The sequence below is a fragment of the Papio anubis genome, chromosome 7 (assembly GCF_008728515.1).
Source record: "Papio anubis isolate 15944 chromosome 7, Panubis1.0, whole genome shotgun sequence".
NCBI lineage: Eukaryota > Metazoa > Chordata > Mammalia > Primates > Cercopithecidae > Papio > Papio anubis.
The window spans coordinates 6159937-6175796 of record NC_044982.1 but is presented as its reverse complement, the minus strand read 5'-3'; the positions used below and the strand labels follow the sequence as shown (position 1 = coordinate 6175796).

Genomic DNA, 15860 nt, shown 5'->3' with positions numbered 1-15860 from the left:
AGGGAAAAACATGTGTCTGTAACTATCAGAACTCCATTTAAGAAGCACATGGGACCAAGGTGGGCGGATCGCGAGGTTAGGAGATCGAGACCATCCTGCCTAATACAGTGAAACCCCATCTCTACTAAAAATACAAAAAATTAGCCGGGCCTGACGGTGGGCGCCTGTACTCCCAGCTACTTGGGAGGCTGAGGCAGGAGAATGGCGTGAACCCGGGAGGCAGAGCTTGCAGTGAGCCGAGATCGCGCCACTGCACTCCAGCCTGGGTGACTGAGCGAGACTCCGTTTCAAAAAAAAAAAAAAAAAAAAAGAAGCACATGGGAATGAAATTAGACTGAGGAAATAGCAAATGATTATGATCACAAGGCATATATTTTGTGTGGGAATCAACCACACTATTGAAATCGTGTGTGTGTGTGTGTGTGTATGATGCAACTTTCTGTGTGGTCAGAGACAAGGAGAATGGAACTACCATCTTCCTCATTTCATGCATTTATCAGTTTATCCCATTTATTGTGTAAATGTTCTTCTTCCCCCTACCTATCAACATCCTCTTTTATTTCTTTGTTGACTTTCAGAATTGAGTTGAACTTCAGAGGTTTTTCTTTTTTTTTTTTTTTTGAGACAGAGTCTCGCTCTGTCCCCCAGGCTGGAGTGCAGTAGCCGGATCTCAGCTCACTGCAAGCTCCGCCTCCGGGGTTTACGCCATTCTCCTGCCTCAGCCTCCCGAGTAGCTGGGACTACAGGCGCCCGCCACCTCGCCCAGCTAGTTTTTTGTATTTTTTAGTAGAGACGGGGTTTCACCATGTTAGCGAGGATGGTCTCGATCTCCTGACCTTGTGATCCGCCCGTCTTGGCCTCCCAAAGTGCTGGGATTACAGGCTTGAGCCACCGCGCCCGGCGGAACTTCAGAGGTTTTTCAACTTGAAGTTCATGAACATCTGAAATTACATTAATGCTTGCAAGTACATTGGTATGTGCATGGTTTTGAGCAACGTCTCCTGCTCAAAGTAACCTTTCCAAAGGAGGCTGAGATGCCAAAAGGTTAAGGACCATTGTCTTCAGTGTTTACCAAATAAATTGCAAATAGAACATTAAGTCTTTAAGAGAATTAGATTTACCTGTTTAACAAATACTACACTCTGAAACAAAGAAATGCAGTTATAACCAGTGAAGTACTCTATTATCTTCCCTAAACAAAAGTACTGGGCGTGTAAAGAGCAAAACTGCCTACTCCAAAGCAGATCACAGCAGACCTTCAAGGAGAAAGCTAAAAAGGCTCTTGAAAATTAACCCCCAACCCCCTTTTCAAGAACTTGAATCTTGCCGGGCGCGGTGGCTCACGCCTGTAATCCCAGCACTTTGGGAGGCCGAGGCGGGCGGATCACAAGGTCAGGAGATCGAGACCACGGTGAAACCTCGTCTCTACTAAAAATACAAAAAATTAGCCGGGTGCGGTTGTGGGCTCCTGTAGTCCCAGCTACTCGGGAGGCTGAGGCAGGAGAATGGTGGGAACCCGGGAGGCGGAGCTTGCAGTGAGCTGAGATCCGGCCACTGCACTCCAGCCTGGGCGACAGAGCGAGACTCCGTCTCAAAAAAAAAAAAAAAAAGAACTTGAATCTTGTGCTCATTGTGAAATTTTCCACTGTTGTGGAGGAGCATAATAGGCACTTAAAGAAACTGGGTATTGTATTGGGATGAGGAGTGGAAAGAATTATACAATTGTTTAACAGAACAACATGATAAAGACTTGGGTTGCATAAAAATCATCTCACAGAGAAGATCAGGACACACTGATTCTGCAATCTGGGGAAGGGTGGCATCAAGACAGCCAATTCTGGAGCAGCTGAGAAGAAAATGTAGCCCAGGAGTGTTTCTGAATCCCTGGAATATCACCAGGAGGTGGAATACCATCCTTTACATCTTGGCCCCAGAGTGTAAGTGACTATGCCTTTGGACTGGAAAGTTCCCAGAGAACAAGAAAATGACTTCTTTAGAGCAAGGATTTCTTGACACCTTCTGGGACCCATTATGTTCCACTTTTTTTTTTTTTAAACACTAAAAGAAAGATTGCTTTCCCCTCCAAATAACAAATGAACATTATCTTAAAAGGCAAAGCCATTAATTTATATGAAGCCAGGCACTAGACACTTTGGGGTGTCACAACAAGAATGACAATACGTTCTGATGTTGAGCACAGAAGGGGGCTGCATCAGTGAAAACTATGACAGACAGCATGAGAGTGCTGGGAGGCAAGCTACAAATCCAAGCACGCGACTGCTCAGCCAGGATCTCTATTCCCTATGGGAGCAGTGAATTACCTGAACTTTCGGTCAGTGGAAGAAGTAAAATGCATAACACCCTAATCCTAAAGACACAAGTCCTGACGCCCTAAACCAAGGTTTTCAGCACTTTGGTAAAAACACTGACAAGCTCTAAGCCTGGCAAAGATGGCAATACATACCCACGTTGTGGAAGACTCTGCAGAGGTGGCCACTGGTCACGCTGGGCAGTTGAGCAGCTGAGAATGCCCAGCCCAGCCAGAAATGGTCTTTAATACTCTTCCCCTCTTTCTTTCAGTTTCCCTTCTGAAAAAAGAGGCTTTTCTCTTCCTTTTGTTTACCAGTCCCCACCCTGCATTCAGCTAAGCTTTTCTTATAAATCGCCCTGATTCTCAGAAACACTTGAGCTCCTGACCAACCTTCTTGATGAGACTGTCCAATCAGAGGTGGGCTGCCTGGGACCAGGTTGAGACCAATGAAACCCTCCTGAGAATCGAGCCATTAGCTGGGCATTGCATCAGCCACCCCTCACCCCCCGCTGGCCTCCAACTAACCTCTCCACCCTCTTCCCGTTCCCCCCCCTCAGTGTCAGTGTGACTGATTTTGTGGAGTCGTGGGCGTTAGAAAGAGAAACCGTAAATTCCCCGCATTTGTTCACCGAGGCGGCGCAGTGTAGTGGAAAGATGGGGAGTTCTGAGGTCACAGACCCCTGGGTTTCAATCCCAGCTTGGACTTACTCGAAACCTTGGGCAAGGGTCACATTACTTTTCTGCTTCCCTTCGGTTTCCTCATCTGTGAAATGGGCATGGAGAAGCCTGCTAACATTACCATTGAGCGGACTAAGTGCAACACTAGGCAAAGTCTCTGGCACATGGCAAGCGCTAAATAAAAATGGGGGCCTCTCTTCTCGGGAAAAGAGAAGAGGTGGAGATGATGAAGGATTGGTGTCGGTGGGAAAGGGGGACGGGGTGGGTCGGCGGCGCTCACAGGAAAGGAGCAAGGGGTCGGTGGCAGGATCCGCGCCCTTCACGGTGCCAGAACGCGGCGAGCAGCAAGCCGGGCTCTCAGGATACTGCCTGGAGGGCCAGGCCGCTGGGCGCCGCGCGGGCGTCCCTCCATTACTCCCTCCCTTGTTCCCTCACTCCGCCCCGGCCTCACTCCCCTCGCTTACCCGGCCCAGCCGGGCCCGTCAGCACTCCCGGCTCAGCCACGGGTTGTCTCCGGGGCGTCCGTGGAAACGCCATCCGGACGGAACAACTTCCGGCCCGACGGCGCCATCATTGGTTGTTCACGCGGGGGCGGGGAAAGGCCTCCACTGATTGGCTGGCGGCCCCAGGGCCGAGTCGGAACGTGACTGGACAGTGGTGTGCTGGCCGGTCAGCCTCCGGGTGAACCGAGCGCTTCCGGTGCGTGTGGTGAGCGGCGGGCCCCGGGCTGGAGGGGGCCGGGACTGGGCAGCGTCCATAAGCGCCCCGCGCCTCTTAACGCGGTCTCTCATAGCCGCTCGCCTTCCTATCACTTCCTGTTCCTTCAGAAAGCGCTGTGCCTTGGACCAACCTTACTTCTTACTATTGACAGCTCGGCTAACTCCTATTCATCTTTCAAAATCCATCTCTGGTCGTATCTTGTTTGTTGCCTTCATCAGTCTGGGGCCTCCGGGGGATCTGTGTTTTGTGTTTAATTTCCACCCACACAAGACCCAGCATAGGGCTTGACAAAGAGTAGGTAATCAGGAAATGTTTGTTGAATGGCAATATCCTATTTCTTTTACTTCCTCAGCATCTCCCCCTCCCACCTGTTTGCATTCCAGAAATATTTTTGGACGCTGGGCATTGAATAGTGAACAAAACACAGAAAGCCCTGTCCTCATGGGGCTGACATGCTGATAGTGATTGTCAGAGTCACTCGCTTCTTCCTTAGACTCTTCTCCAGTGTCCCTGCCTTCCCTTCCATCTGTCTCAGTTCCTCTTAGTTTAATCCCTCACCACCTTCCAGAGGGAGGACGGGCACTCTGGTGGTGGGAATCTGTGGGATCCTTTTGACAGCAAGGAGTCGGGTGCGTGGTGGGTGGTGCCTGGGCAGAGGAGTTGAGAGTGGCCTGGGGACCAGGTTTAGCATTTGGAGAACAGAAATGCCAAATTATTTGCAGTGCACGGTTCCATTAGTTTATAATTAGTCTTTTATATTAGTTCCATCTGAGATGAGCTGGCTGACTGGCTTTAGAAGTTTTTTTTTTTTTTTTTTTTTTTTTTGAGACGAAGTCTTGCTCTGTAGCCCAGGCTGGAGTGCAGTGGCGTGATCTCTACTCACCACAATCTCTGCCTCCCGGGCTCGAGCAATTCTGCGGCCTCAGCCTCCAGAGTAGCTGGGATTAGAGGCATGCACCACTGCACCCGGCTAATTTGTTTTTTATTTTTATTTTTATTTTTAAAAAATTTTTAGTAGAGGTGGGGTTTCACCATGTTAGCCAGGCAGGTCTTGAACTCCTGACCTCAGGTAATCTGCCCGCCTCGGCCTCCCAAAGTGCTAAGATTACAGGCGTGAGCCACTGTGCCCACCCATTTTATTTGAACTCTGGCTTTGTGTGTGGAAGTTGTTACCTGCCTAGAATGGGCTGTGAACAGGGGCGGCATTACTAGAGGAGACTGACTACAGACATTTATGGAATGATGACCTGACTTGTAGACCAGTGGAACCCTCAGGCGAATGGTGCCATTTGGGGGAAAGGTGTGGAAGGGGTTGGGTGGTTGATTCCAGGGGACATTGAAACCCATTGTCTAGCAGAAGAGATGGGTAATAGGCTGTCTGGAATGACTTAGCAAAGGACTTGGAGGGAATCTGTTTCATATGATCTGACTCCACCTGTTGGGAGATGGAGGCGGACCTTGGCCTGTTTGATTAAGTTTGGTTGCACTGGATTTTCTTGGAAGTTAGTCTATTGCCTAGGCGTTCTGTGCTGTTCCACCGCGCCCTCTGCTGTCCTGGGTGTGCCCAGCACCCTTCTTTTTCTCTGGATTGTACTTGGTGCTAACAGCATAGAAGTAAAACATTGATCCAGACCAAAGCACTTCTTTCTGGGAACTAATTGATAACAATGTATTGTGCATGATGGTTCAGAATTTCAGAAAGAATTTTTTTTTTGAGACTAAGTTTCACTCTTGTCGCCTAGGCTGAGGTGCAATGGCGCGATCTCGGCTCACTGCAACGTCTGCCTCCTGGATTTAAGTGATTCTCCTGCCTCTGCTTCCTGAGTAGCTGGGATTACAGGCGTGTGCCACCATGCACGGCTAATTTTTGTATTTTAGTAGAGACAGGGTTTCACCATGTTGGCCAGGCTGGTCTCGAACTTGACCTCAGGTGATCTGCCCACGTCGGCCTCCCAAAGTGCTGGGATTACAGGCGTGAACCACTATGCCCTGCCCAGAAAGATTTTTTTTTTTTTTTTTTTTTTTTACAAGTAGAAATTCACTGCAGCGTGAATCTGTGTTGGGAGTGAAACGGGTGAATTTGGATCATGCCCTCAGAATTGCTCCCTGCACACTTGGGTGGACCAACACCTTAGGCCTCCAGCTGGCTGCTACAGAGATGGGATATCTGGGGGAAGAATGTTTCAGGCAGAGAGAAAAGAGGGAAGGGCTGGAGCACAGGGAAGTGATGCAGAGGAGCGTGGCAGGCCTTTCTCACCATGGATCCTGGACATCTTTTGATTTCAGTATTTTCAGACCTAACCTCGTTCATGATGATGAGCATATGTTCTCACTGGTTGCTAATAAGCAGTGCAGTAGGCTTTCTTTATACATTTATCTTCATGGATTTATACATCTAGCAAACATATGCTAGTATTTGTGTAGGATAGAGTTCTACAGTGGGGTTGGTGAGGTGAAAATGATGTGTTTAAACTTGTAACACATATGACCAAAATGGACCTTCCAAAGGCATTTTTAAAGTCCTGTCCCTTTCTCTGTAGGCATTGTCTCTTCAGGTCTTCTTCTTTTTTTTTTTTGGAGACAGAGTCTTACTCTGTCACTCAGGCTAGAGTGCAGTGGCATGATCTCAGCTCACTGCAACCTCCACCTCCCGGGTTCAAATGATTCTCCTGTCTAGCCTCTCGAGTAGCTGAGACTACAGGTGCCTGCTACCATATCCGGCTAATTTTTGTATTTTTAGTAGAGACGGGGTTTCACCATATTGGTCAGGCTAGTCTTGAACTCCTGACTTCAGGTGATCCACCGGTCTCGGCCTCCCAAAGTGCTGGGATTACAGGCATGAGCCACCACACCCAGCCTAGGTCTTCTTTTATGTCCTTCAATAAAAGTTTTAGTTTTCTTTCCTTTTTTTCTTTTTCTAATTTTACTTTTTTAAGATGGAGTCTCTGTCACCCAGGCTGGAGTACAGTGGCACAATCTCGGTTCACTGCAACTTCCGCCTCCTGGGTTCAAGTGATTCTACTGCCTCAGCCTCCCGAGTAGCTGGGACTACAGGCGCGTACCACCACGCCTGGCTCATTTTTGTATTTTTAGTAGAGATGGAGTTTCACTATGTTGGCCAGGCTGGTCTTGAACTCCTGACCTTGTAATCCGCCTGCCTCGGCCTCCCAAAGTGCTGGGATTATAGGCGTGAGCCACCGCACCCAGCGCTTTTTTTTTTTTTTGAGATGGAGTCTCCCTCTGTCGCCCAGAGGTGACAGTGCTGGGATTACAGGCATGAGCCACCGTGCCTGGCCTGTGTTTATTCTTATGAGTGTTGAGTTGTTGGATTTCCTAGGTGACATGTTTTCTTATAACTACATACATATTCTTCCATGTACATTTTCTCATGCTTGACTTTGTTTGATCTTAGGTGGTTTGGCTTTGAAGGACAGCAAGAACTCTGTCTTTAATGGCTTCGCTGGTAGCGTATGATGATTCGGACTCGGAGGCTGAGACAGAGCCTGCAGGAAGTTTTGATGCCACTGGCCAGATGAAAGACACTTCTGGTGTGGCCAGACCACCTGAGAAGGGTTTTGCATCTGGTACACTGGATGTGCCCAAAGCAGGGGTACAGCCCACAAAGCATGGCTCTTGTGAAGACCCAGGGGGCCATCGCCTTCCACTGGCTCAGCTTGGGAGAAGCGATCGGGGTTCTTGCCCCAGCCAGAGGCTACAGTGGCCTGGGAAGGAGCCTCAAGTCACCTTCCCCATCAAAGAGCCTTCTCGTTCTTCTCTGTGGACAAGCCATGTTCCAGCCAGCCACATACCCCTGGCAGCTGCACGCTTTAAGCAAGTAAAACTCTCCAGGAACTTTCCAAAGTCATCTTTCTGTGCTCAAAGTGAATCTGAAACTGTAGGTAAAAATGACAGCTCTTTTCAGAAGAAAAAGTGTGAGGACTGTGTAGTACCCTATACCCCCAAAAGACTAAGACAACTGCAGGCATTAAGCACGGAAACAGGCAACAGTAAAGAGATGGAGCCACAGGGGCCCCCTGCAGGGCGTGCCCCAGCCCCTCTCTATGTGGGCCCCAGAGTGTCTGAGTTTATTCAACCATATTTGAACAGCCATTATAAAGAAACCACGGTTCCCAGGAAAGTGCTTTTCCACCTAAGAGGGCATAGGGGCCCTGTCAACACCATTCAGTGGTGTCCAGTCCTTTCTAAGAGCCACATGCTTCTCTCCACTTCTATGGATAAAACTTTCAAGGTAAGACTTGAGTGAAAACTTCTGCTTTCAGATGCTCTTAGGAATACACTGCTGGAATGACAGTGAAGTGGAGGGAGGTTATAGGCTGAACTTTTTTTTGTGTAGATTTCTGTAATTCTCTTTGTCACATTTGAGAAAGGGTCATCTGTGGTCAGCCCTGGGTTGTAGGTTCCTCCTGCCCCAACCCTTCCCTGATGCTGCCTTGCTCAGGTCACCAGAGGATACTGTTTCTTATCCCTCTCAGAGGCCGTGAGGGAGGAGGTCAGATAGTGGGAGAAGAAAAGCAGGCCCAGGACCAAGCCCTGGGGACTGGGGATGTCCTTGGTGACCCTGTGGAGCATTGAGCCATGCCAGCTCTGTACCTGGTGCTGTGCCGGTTTCAGGAGCTGTTAGGAGAGGTAGGTAGACCCAGCCCCTGGTGTCAGGGCTTGCACAGTGAGGCAGGAGCCATGGAAAAGTAGACAGACACAACCCTGGGCTGTGAGGATGGGCCCCCAGTAGGACACACAGGTGCTCTGGGAGCCCAACAGGAGGGGTACCAGCCCAGCCCGGGAGGGCTCGGCAAAGGCCTCCTGAGGAAGGGGAAGGTTCACTTGGTGATGGGGGTGGAAGGGTGCGTTTGACTGCAGGAGCCCTGTGTATGTGTTGGCTCCAAGCATGAGGGCCTGGGAGCTGGCTTCAAGCATGAGGGACTTGAGGCTGGGGAAGCAAGGCCAGGGAGGGCTGCACGTGCCCTTCTGGGGACTTCTGGTTGTACATGGAAACTCCTTTTTGCATTGTCTTATTTATTTTACAGGCTACTGAAGTAATAGTAATGCAGTCCCCACAGTATGCAAGTACAGTGTGATAGGTCGTTGTGCCCACCGGGGACCTGTCTCTAGCCCTTCAAGCTGTGTACTGCGCCCCTCCTCTCTCTCCTCGCAGCTGGCAAAGCACCTGATATGTAGCGGGTGCCAACTAAATGCAAGCTGAACAGAAAGCTCTTGGAAAGGAAATAACTTCAAGGGACCTGGCTTCACATCCAGCCTTGCTGCAGAGTAGCTAGCTGGTCGACCACTGGCCAGCGCCTTCCTGTGGAGTCTGGTGTCTTGTCTGTAAAAGGGCAAAATCATACCTGGGTCATGTGCTCATGTGAGAAAAATGCTGAAAAAGTGCCTTGCACAGAGCCAGGTACCTCATAGGCGCTCAGTAAATGGTGGTTCCCTTGCCTTTGTTACCTCAGAGTTCTGGAACCAACTTTCCTAGATCTTTTCACTTGCAAATTACATTTTGAGCTTTTCTCCCTCGGAAGCAGTTTCTTAAGTGAGGAAAGGAAGCTCCAAGTATAGAGATGTCTTTGAAATGAGCTGAATTGATGGGTGTCATTTTTAAGTGGTGAACTGAAAGCCTGAAGTGGCTTGTCTGTGCTCTTTTCCAGCAAGACTCAGAGTCCTGTGGGAGAGAGAGTCATATTCTCTCTTCAGCCTGGAGTTCCAGGATTTTTCACTCAGGTCTTTGGTGCTTTTCCTGCCACTCTGGGGGCTGTGAAGTGTGCGCGGAGGCTTCTGGCATCTCTGGTGTGGATCACAGCATTGCTGGGATTGATCTTGTGGCCCTGGGGCTTCTCCGCTCTCTTTCCCAAGTCTGCGCTGCAAGGGCTGGAGGGTGGGAAGCCTGTCCGGAGGGTTGCTGGTGGGCCTGCGCAGTGTCTGGCTGGCCCCAGTTCGAGTGGTGGCCCTTGTCCTCCCTGCGCTCACCTTCCTGTTGAGGCCTTCTTTCCTCCATGCTTTTCTCGCGCCCCACCCTCTCCAGGGTCTCCTCCCTTTGCTTTCCTGCCTGTTAGGTTCAGCCTGGAAAGTCATCTTCTCTGAAAAGCTCCCTGTTGGGTCCACTGAATACGTGTTTAGTGGGCTCTAGCTTTGTGCAATGTCCTGTTTTAGGCGCTAAAGAAATAGCATTGATCGAGACACACAAATCCCCCCACTTGAGAAGCTGGCAGATTGGCAGGGCGTCTTGATGTCCAGCCTCTCACCTCTGGGCGTCCCTCATGACTGTCTGCTGTTTGAATGTTCCGCTCCCCACTGCTGCCCGTGGGCCTTGGGAGCAGGGCCAGGGGCCTCCCGCCCTTATCTCTTGTTGCAGGGGTGACTGCAGCTTCGCCTCCTGGGGCAGCACCATGGTGCAGCCAATAGGCTGGAATCAGGGTGAACAGTGGCATCCAAGGCATCCAGTCTAGGGGCTGGCACGCAGCAGGGGCTTTGTGGAAGATAGCCCTGGCTGTGGGGTGAGCCACCTGAGGGGCACAGGCAGTCCTCTCTGAGGGACCCGGAGGGAGAGAGAGGGCAGCCTGGCCAAAGGCAGCACAGGCTAGAGGAGGAGAGGGTTGCTATGGGCAGAGATGGGCGGCGTGTCCTTCACTCAGGGCACTGCCTCCTGGAGAGATGTGGGGACAGCAGGTGTGTCCTGGTGGATGCCCACCTGTCTGCTCACCTCTGGAGTTCTCCTGATGGTGAGGGGTGGACCTGGGGCCCTGTGGGACTGGCCTCCGCCTGGTGGTGTGAAGCGCTCCCTGGGCCCTGCTGGCAGAGGGGCAGCTTGGGTCACTTTTGCCTGGGAAATTTAGATTTCCTAAACAGAAGCATCCCCACGTTAGTTTTTGAGCAGAGAGCACCTGAGTGGAGGCATTGATTTCTGGCCTTGTGGAGTAGACGAATATGCCAGGGATGGTGCCGCTGGGGATGTGGGGGAGAGATGTTTCTGCCCCCATGGAGGGGAAACTGTGAGCAGCCAACTAACTGTGACACTTCATGACCAGAAGAGGGCGCAGCGGGCCCAGTTTGGAATGGCAGTGAGGGTGGCTCAGACTGAGGGACTGTGGTAGGAATGCCCTGCTTCTGGGCAATTCAGAGACCTGAGTCCAGGTCTGTGGGGCTACCCTGGGTGGGGCCAGGCGCCGCTGCTGTGCCCGCCTGTCCTGAGGAGACTGTGTGTGCTGCAGGTGATGACACCGGCACAGGCCCCTTGGGCTGCCAGGCAGCTTCTTGGGAGCCCCACCCACTGCACTGTGCGCCCTGGGTGCCTTCCCATGGCAGAGCACATCTGCTGTTGTGAGGTTGGGCCAGGGTCAGCATGGCTGCTAGGGTCGGCGTCTCCTGATCCTCTTTTTACTGTGGTGTTGTGAACATTAGGGCTTTTATAAGCCATAGATACAAATGGTGAGCCAGGGCCCTCTCTCTGTTTTAAGATATTTGACAATTTTCAGTGATGGGGTTATTTGGCAAATTGGTTTTGGGCAAATTGACTTTGAACAACTTTTCAGTGTGAAGAGTGTATGGCAGGGGCTGGAGGAGCCAGGATGGGAAGATGAATTGGGAACCGGTGGGGAGCCAGGCAGGAGCTGTGACCAGAAGTCCTGGCTGAGGCCTCAGGCTTGCTGGGCCACCAGGTTTGTGCGTGGCCTGGCTGGGCAGCACATGGTGTTCTTTTCCCTCCTTGGTGTCAGAGGTGGGGCAGCATGGCAGATCTTGGGGACCTAGTGATCTGGGGAAGGCAGTGTGTGGTTATGGGGCATGGATCTGGAGTGGGGATGGGGCCTCAGTTGCAGGCAGGAGTCCTGGCTGGCTGCAGCCCAGTCCCTGGAGGGGAGGAAATGGTGGGCACAGCGGGGAATGAGCTCAAAGAGGTGGGTGCAGCAGTGTACCCTTCCCAGGGTGCTTTCCCCCTGCCTTTTGGTTAAAATCTGCCAGTGTCTTCTGGGCCCCTGCGGAATCAGGAAGGAGAGAAGAGCTTGGGGCTGGGTGACAAGACCTGCTGGGGTCCTTCCTTTGCGGCCAGCCCCTTGGTTGTGTGGTCTCTGGCAAGTTACCTCACTTCTGAGCCTTCATTTGAGTATCTGTAAAGTGGAGAGAATTAAACATGCCTTGCTGGGTTTTTGTGAAGAGTAAACGATATTAGTTGTGAATCACGCAGTGCCTGGCACATAGCAGCACTTAGTGTGTGCTCGAGTTCCTGCTTTTCCCCAAGAATTTTCTTTCCTTGACTTGTGCTGATGTCTTATTTTACATATGTAGCCATGGAAGCATATCAGCTTCACCTAGCTAGACTTTAAGCTTCCTGAGCCAGAACCAATTTTTATATTCTCCAGCATCTGGCACAAAATTGTGTACATGTTAAGTGATCGATAAAGATTAAAACAAATTTTTTGGATTTTATCGCAAGCCTTTGGGAAGGGATTGTCTTTTGAGTGGATCAATCCTATTCGCCACTAGGGGGCACAGTAAGACTTAATATAAGCAGCTCATCCAAGCTTCTAGAATGTGGAAGAATCCTTGATTCAAGGTAACATTTACTGAAAAATGATTTCTTTCTGATCAGGAGAAAAACAACACAGCCCAACTTATTAATCTAAAGAACATGGAGTGCCAGTTCCTTCATCTCCTTAAAATGTAGCTTTAGAATTCATAAATTTCAATTGGGCATATTACAGTGGAAAGATACTTATTTTAATATGTTCTAAATGTTCTGTGAGCTGTAAAATATGCTTTTATTAGTTTTGAAAAATTTACAGCTAGATAAATTAAGTAAAATAAAACAATGACTCATAATTCTGCACCACGGCTCTTTCCTGACGATCCATTCTTGCCCCTGTCTGTGAAGGTGCATGTTTTTTTCACAGCTGTGATCCCAGCATGGATACCCTTTTATATACTCTTTTCATCTCCCAGTGAACTCGTTCGGCTTAACGTGTTTGAACACCCACTGCACGTAAAGGTAGAAATTCAGACTTTGATGCCTGTTTTTGAAGGAAAACGTGTACATGGCCTGCTTTAACCAAATACAACCAGCCTTTATTGAATGCTCCCATGTATAGAACCCTCTGCCAGGCACTGAGAAGGAGTCCCAAAGGAATAAGATGTGTTTTCTGCTTCCAGGGACCTTCTGTACCTGTATGAAAACCTGCAGTTCTAAAACATAGAAGGTTTTTAAAGAAAATATATGAGTTAGATGTTGTTTATTTGCTTTACAGAATAATTTGCTCTAGAAATTCTTCCAGTAACAAGCTTCCTTAAAATACTTTTTTAAAAAAACCTTTTAATTTTTGATCATGAATGTCATAGATGCTTATTGTGAAAAACTCTGATGATGCGGCAATATGAAGTATGAAGGAGAAACAGAAATCATTGATAACTCTCAACCCCAAGTCAGTGCCTCATTAACATGAGGGGCCTCCCTGGTCTGCGGCCCTGCATTCCTATCTGTTTACATAATTGGGCTTATTGCATAGTATGTGCAGTTTTGAATTCTTCTTTGCTGCCCAATCTTTTGTAATGTGTAAGGGGAATTTTTCTACCTTATTAAAAACTTTTCCCCAAATATATTTTTATAACTGTCTCAAATTTCATACTTTGCTTTGTCATTTCCATGTTGCTTCCTATAATTTCCTGCTTTTGTTTAAAAAATAATCAGTATTGCAGTGAATATGGCTGTACATAAATGTTGTCTTTTTGGCCGGGCGCGGTCGCTCAAGCCTGTAATCCCAGCACTTTGGGAGGCCGAGACAGGCGGATCACGAGGTCAGGAGATCGAGACCATCCTGGCTGACACGGTGAAACCCCGTCTCCACTAAAAAATACAAAAAAACTAGCCGGGCGAGGTGGCGGGCGCCTGTAGTCCCAGCTACTCGGGAGGCTGAGGCAGGAGAATGGCATGAACCCGGGAGGCGGAGCTTGCAGTGAGCCAAGATCACGCCACTGCACTCCAGCCTGGGCGGCAGAGCGAGACTCTGTCTCAAAAAAAAAAAAAAAAATGTTGTCTTTTTTTGCTGCCTTAATGCAGTTAAGATGGGCTTTGATTTACACCCGGGCATTAGCTAAAGCCCTTGTGTGTGGTGAGTGGGACCTGAGTAGACAGGCAAACCTTCAGTGCCACTGTTGTACTCCTTTGCTCCCATGCCAAATCTTCTGCTTGGTAGCTATGTGACTTTGGGAAGATCGCTTAGGCTCTCTGATCCCCTAGTTTCTCACTGGTAAAATGGGGATAATTGGCAAATGGCCACCAATTATGGTTGTTGCTGTAGAGCTGTAATGAGAAGATCCAGCCTAGTGCCTGACAAGGGAGAGGCTGAGGAAGCATGTTTCTGACTCCCCTGTACCTGTATTGATTAGTTATAAAACAAAGTGTAGAAAAGACAAATCACCCAGAATCCTCCAACTTACTGTAACTCTTGTTTTTTGTGAATCTTTTCATTGTCTCTATGCACACATTTTTAAAGCATTTCAATCTCCGTGTTCTTGAGATAAATACTTTTAGAATCTAAAGAGTTTGAGGATTGTCTGTGCCAAGCCATTCATGCACTGCCTTTTCATGTACTGAACACTTGGCAGGTCTGTGTTGGAGAGCTGAGTCCCTGTCCCCAAACTGGTCACATTTAAAGCGTCTCTCTCTCATCGAGAGAATGGAGAGCACTAGCCATTGCTGAGCCATTGCTGAGTGCTTACCATGTACTAGGCATGCTCTAAATGCACCATCTCCTCTTCGTTACAGGCCTGAGAGGCCACTTCTGTCCTCATTCCCATTTTACAGATGAGGAAATTGAGGCACAAAGAGGTCAAGGGACTTATCCGTGGTCACACGGACAAGTAAATGATAGGGGCAAGCAGGGAAGCTTCAGACTCAGAGCCTGAGCAGAAAGAGCTACCACCCCCACGCTGCCCTCCTGCCTCTGAGAATAAGGGATGGAAAAGCGTATCCCCTTCACCCAAGTGGTGTCCAAGCTCCATCCCAGCTTCCAAATTTTATGGCTCTGTTAAGGGACGTATGGAGAAGAGATGATTTCTGGGGTGGTTTGGATTTGCATTTTTATGTATTACAGGATCCTGTTGATTTATCATTGTTAGTGAATCTGATTATATTAGGGTATCTTAGATGTGCTTTGTAGAAAGTGATATATTTCACATTCAAAGACAAGGAATTTATGGCTCCAAGTGCCAGAGTGAGGGTTTATTTCAGTTTTGAAAGAATTATTCTTGATGGATTTTACAAAATGAGACTGAGAAATGATTTGATGTGTGGAGTGAGGAGTCGTGGAACATTATGCAGATGATTGGCAATTCATTCTAAGCACGAGGCAAATCTATTGGAAATGAGAGGCGCAGCTGGGAAGGAGGTTTGGGTGGTGGTAGTGGTCCTTTGGTATTTGGGGAGTGAATGATTAATAGTGCATCCAGGGTAATTAGATGAAGGTGAGGAGAGAATGGGTGATGTGTGTGTGCACATGTGCGTGCATGCATAGCGTTCATCTGGTTCATTTGATAGAGGCCCAGAGAGGGGAAGACACTTGCCCGAGGACACGCAGTAGGTGTTTGGATGCTTCCTGGACTGGACGCTATATCTGCTTTTCTTCTTTCCCACCTTCCAAAGGAAGTTCGGAATCACCTGAATTACCCCAGGATTGGGAGTGAGGGGCTTTAGACTGGTTGGCAGCAGGGCTGTGGAGCCTCTGGGAAGAGCCATGAGATTCAGAGCTGGAATCTTCTCTTCGTGGGAAGTGAAGTGTTTTTGACACTCCTCCTCCCCCATGTGAAAGCCGCGACGTTTCTGAGGCCAACAAATGAGACATTTCCCAGTTCCAATTGCCTTACAATCTTGTGTCTTACAGAAAAAACCTCGGGTTGGAGAGGAATAAGAAAACTAAAGTGTAGCAGAACCCAAGCTGTGTTTTCTGCTTTTTAATAAGTTCATTCCGTTTAACTTAAACAGTTCGGTGTACCAAGGGCAGGGCCTTGTGCTCACCAGATGTTGACAGGAAGAAAACAGCCGTGTGAAGGTACAGGTTCTGTCCTCGAGAAGCAAGCCTCATTCACTCTCATACCATGTCATTAAGGGAAGGATAGAGCAATTTGGAAAAATGCTTTTAATGTAATT

General features: G+C 48.9%; 2 protein-coding genes across 8 annotated transcripts in view; one reads left to right on the top strand and one right to left on the bottom strand.

Annotated features, from left to right (window-relative positions):
• WARS1 (tryptophanyl-tRNA synthetase 1) overlaps window positions 1-3999 on the bottom strand; it is a 43954-nt gene extending 39955 nt beyond the window's left edge. Inside the window, exons 1-2 of one of the 4 annotated variants that reach the window (XM_031667846.1) lie at window positions 3454-3498; window positions 2465-2588 (exon numbers count right to left, since the gene is read on the bottom strand). The gene's annotated coding sequence lies outside the window, so the exon portion shown is untranslated. The other 3 variants (XM_031667845.1, XM_003902266.4, XM_003902265.4) reach the window with 3 other exon arrangements.
• Window positions 3585-15860, top strand: part of WDR25 (WD repeat domain 25) — a 150696-nt gene continuing 138420 nt past the window's right edge. Inside the window, exons 1-2 of one of the 4 annotated variants that reach the window (XM_003902270.4) lie at window positions 3585-3688; window positions 7122-7958. In XM_003902270.4, the coding sequence (XP_003902319.1) occupies window positions 7161-7958 (798 nt within the window). In that variant the 5' untranslated portion in view covers window positions 3585-3688; window positions 7122-7160. Of the gene's footprint in view, window positions 4004-7121; window positions 7959-15860 lie in introns of all 4 variants that reach the window. The other 3 variants (XM_009212257.2, XM_003902271.4, XM_009212256.4) reach the window with 3 other exon arrangements.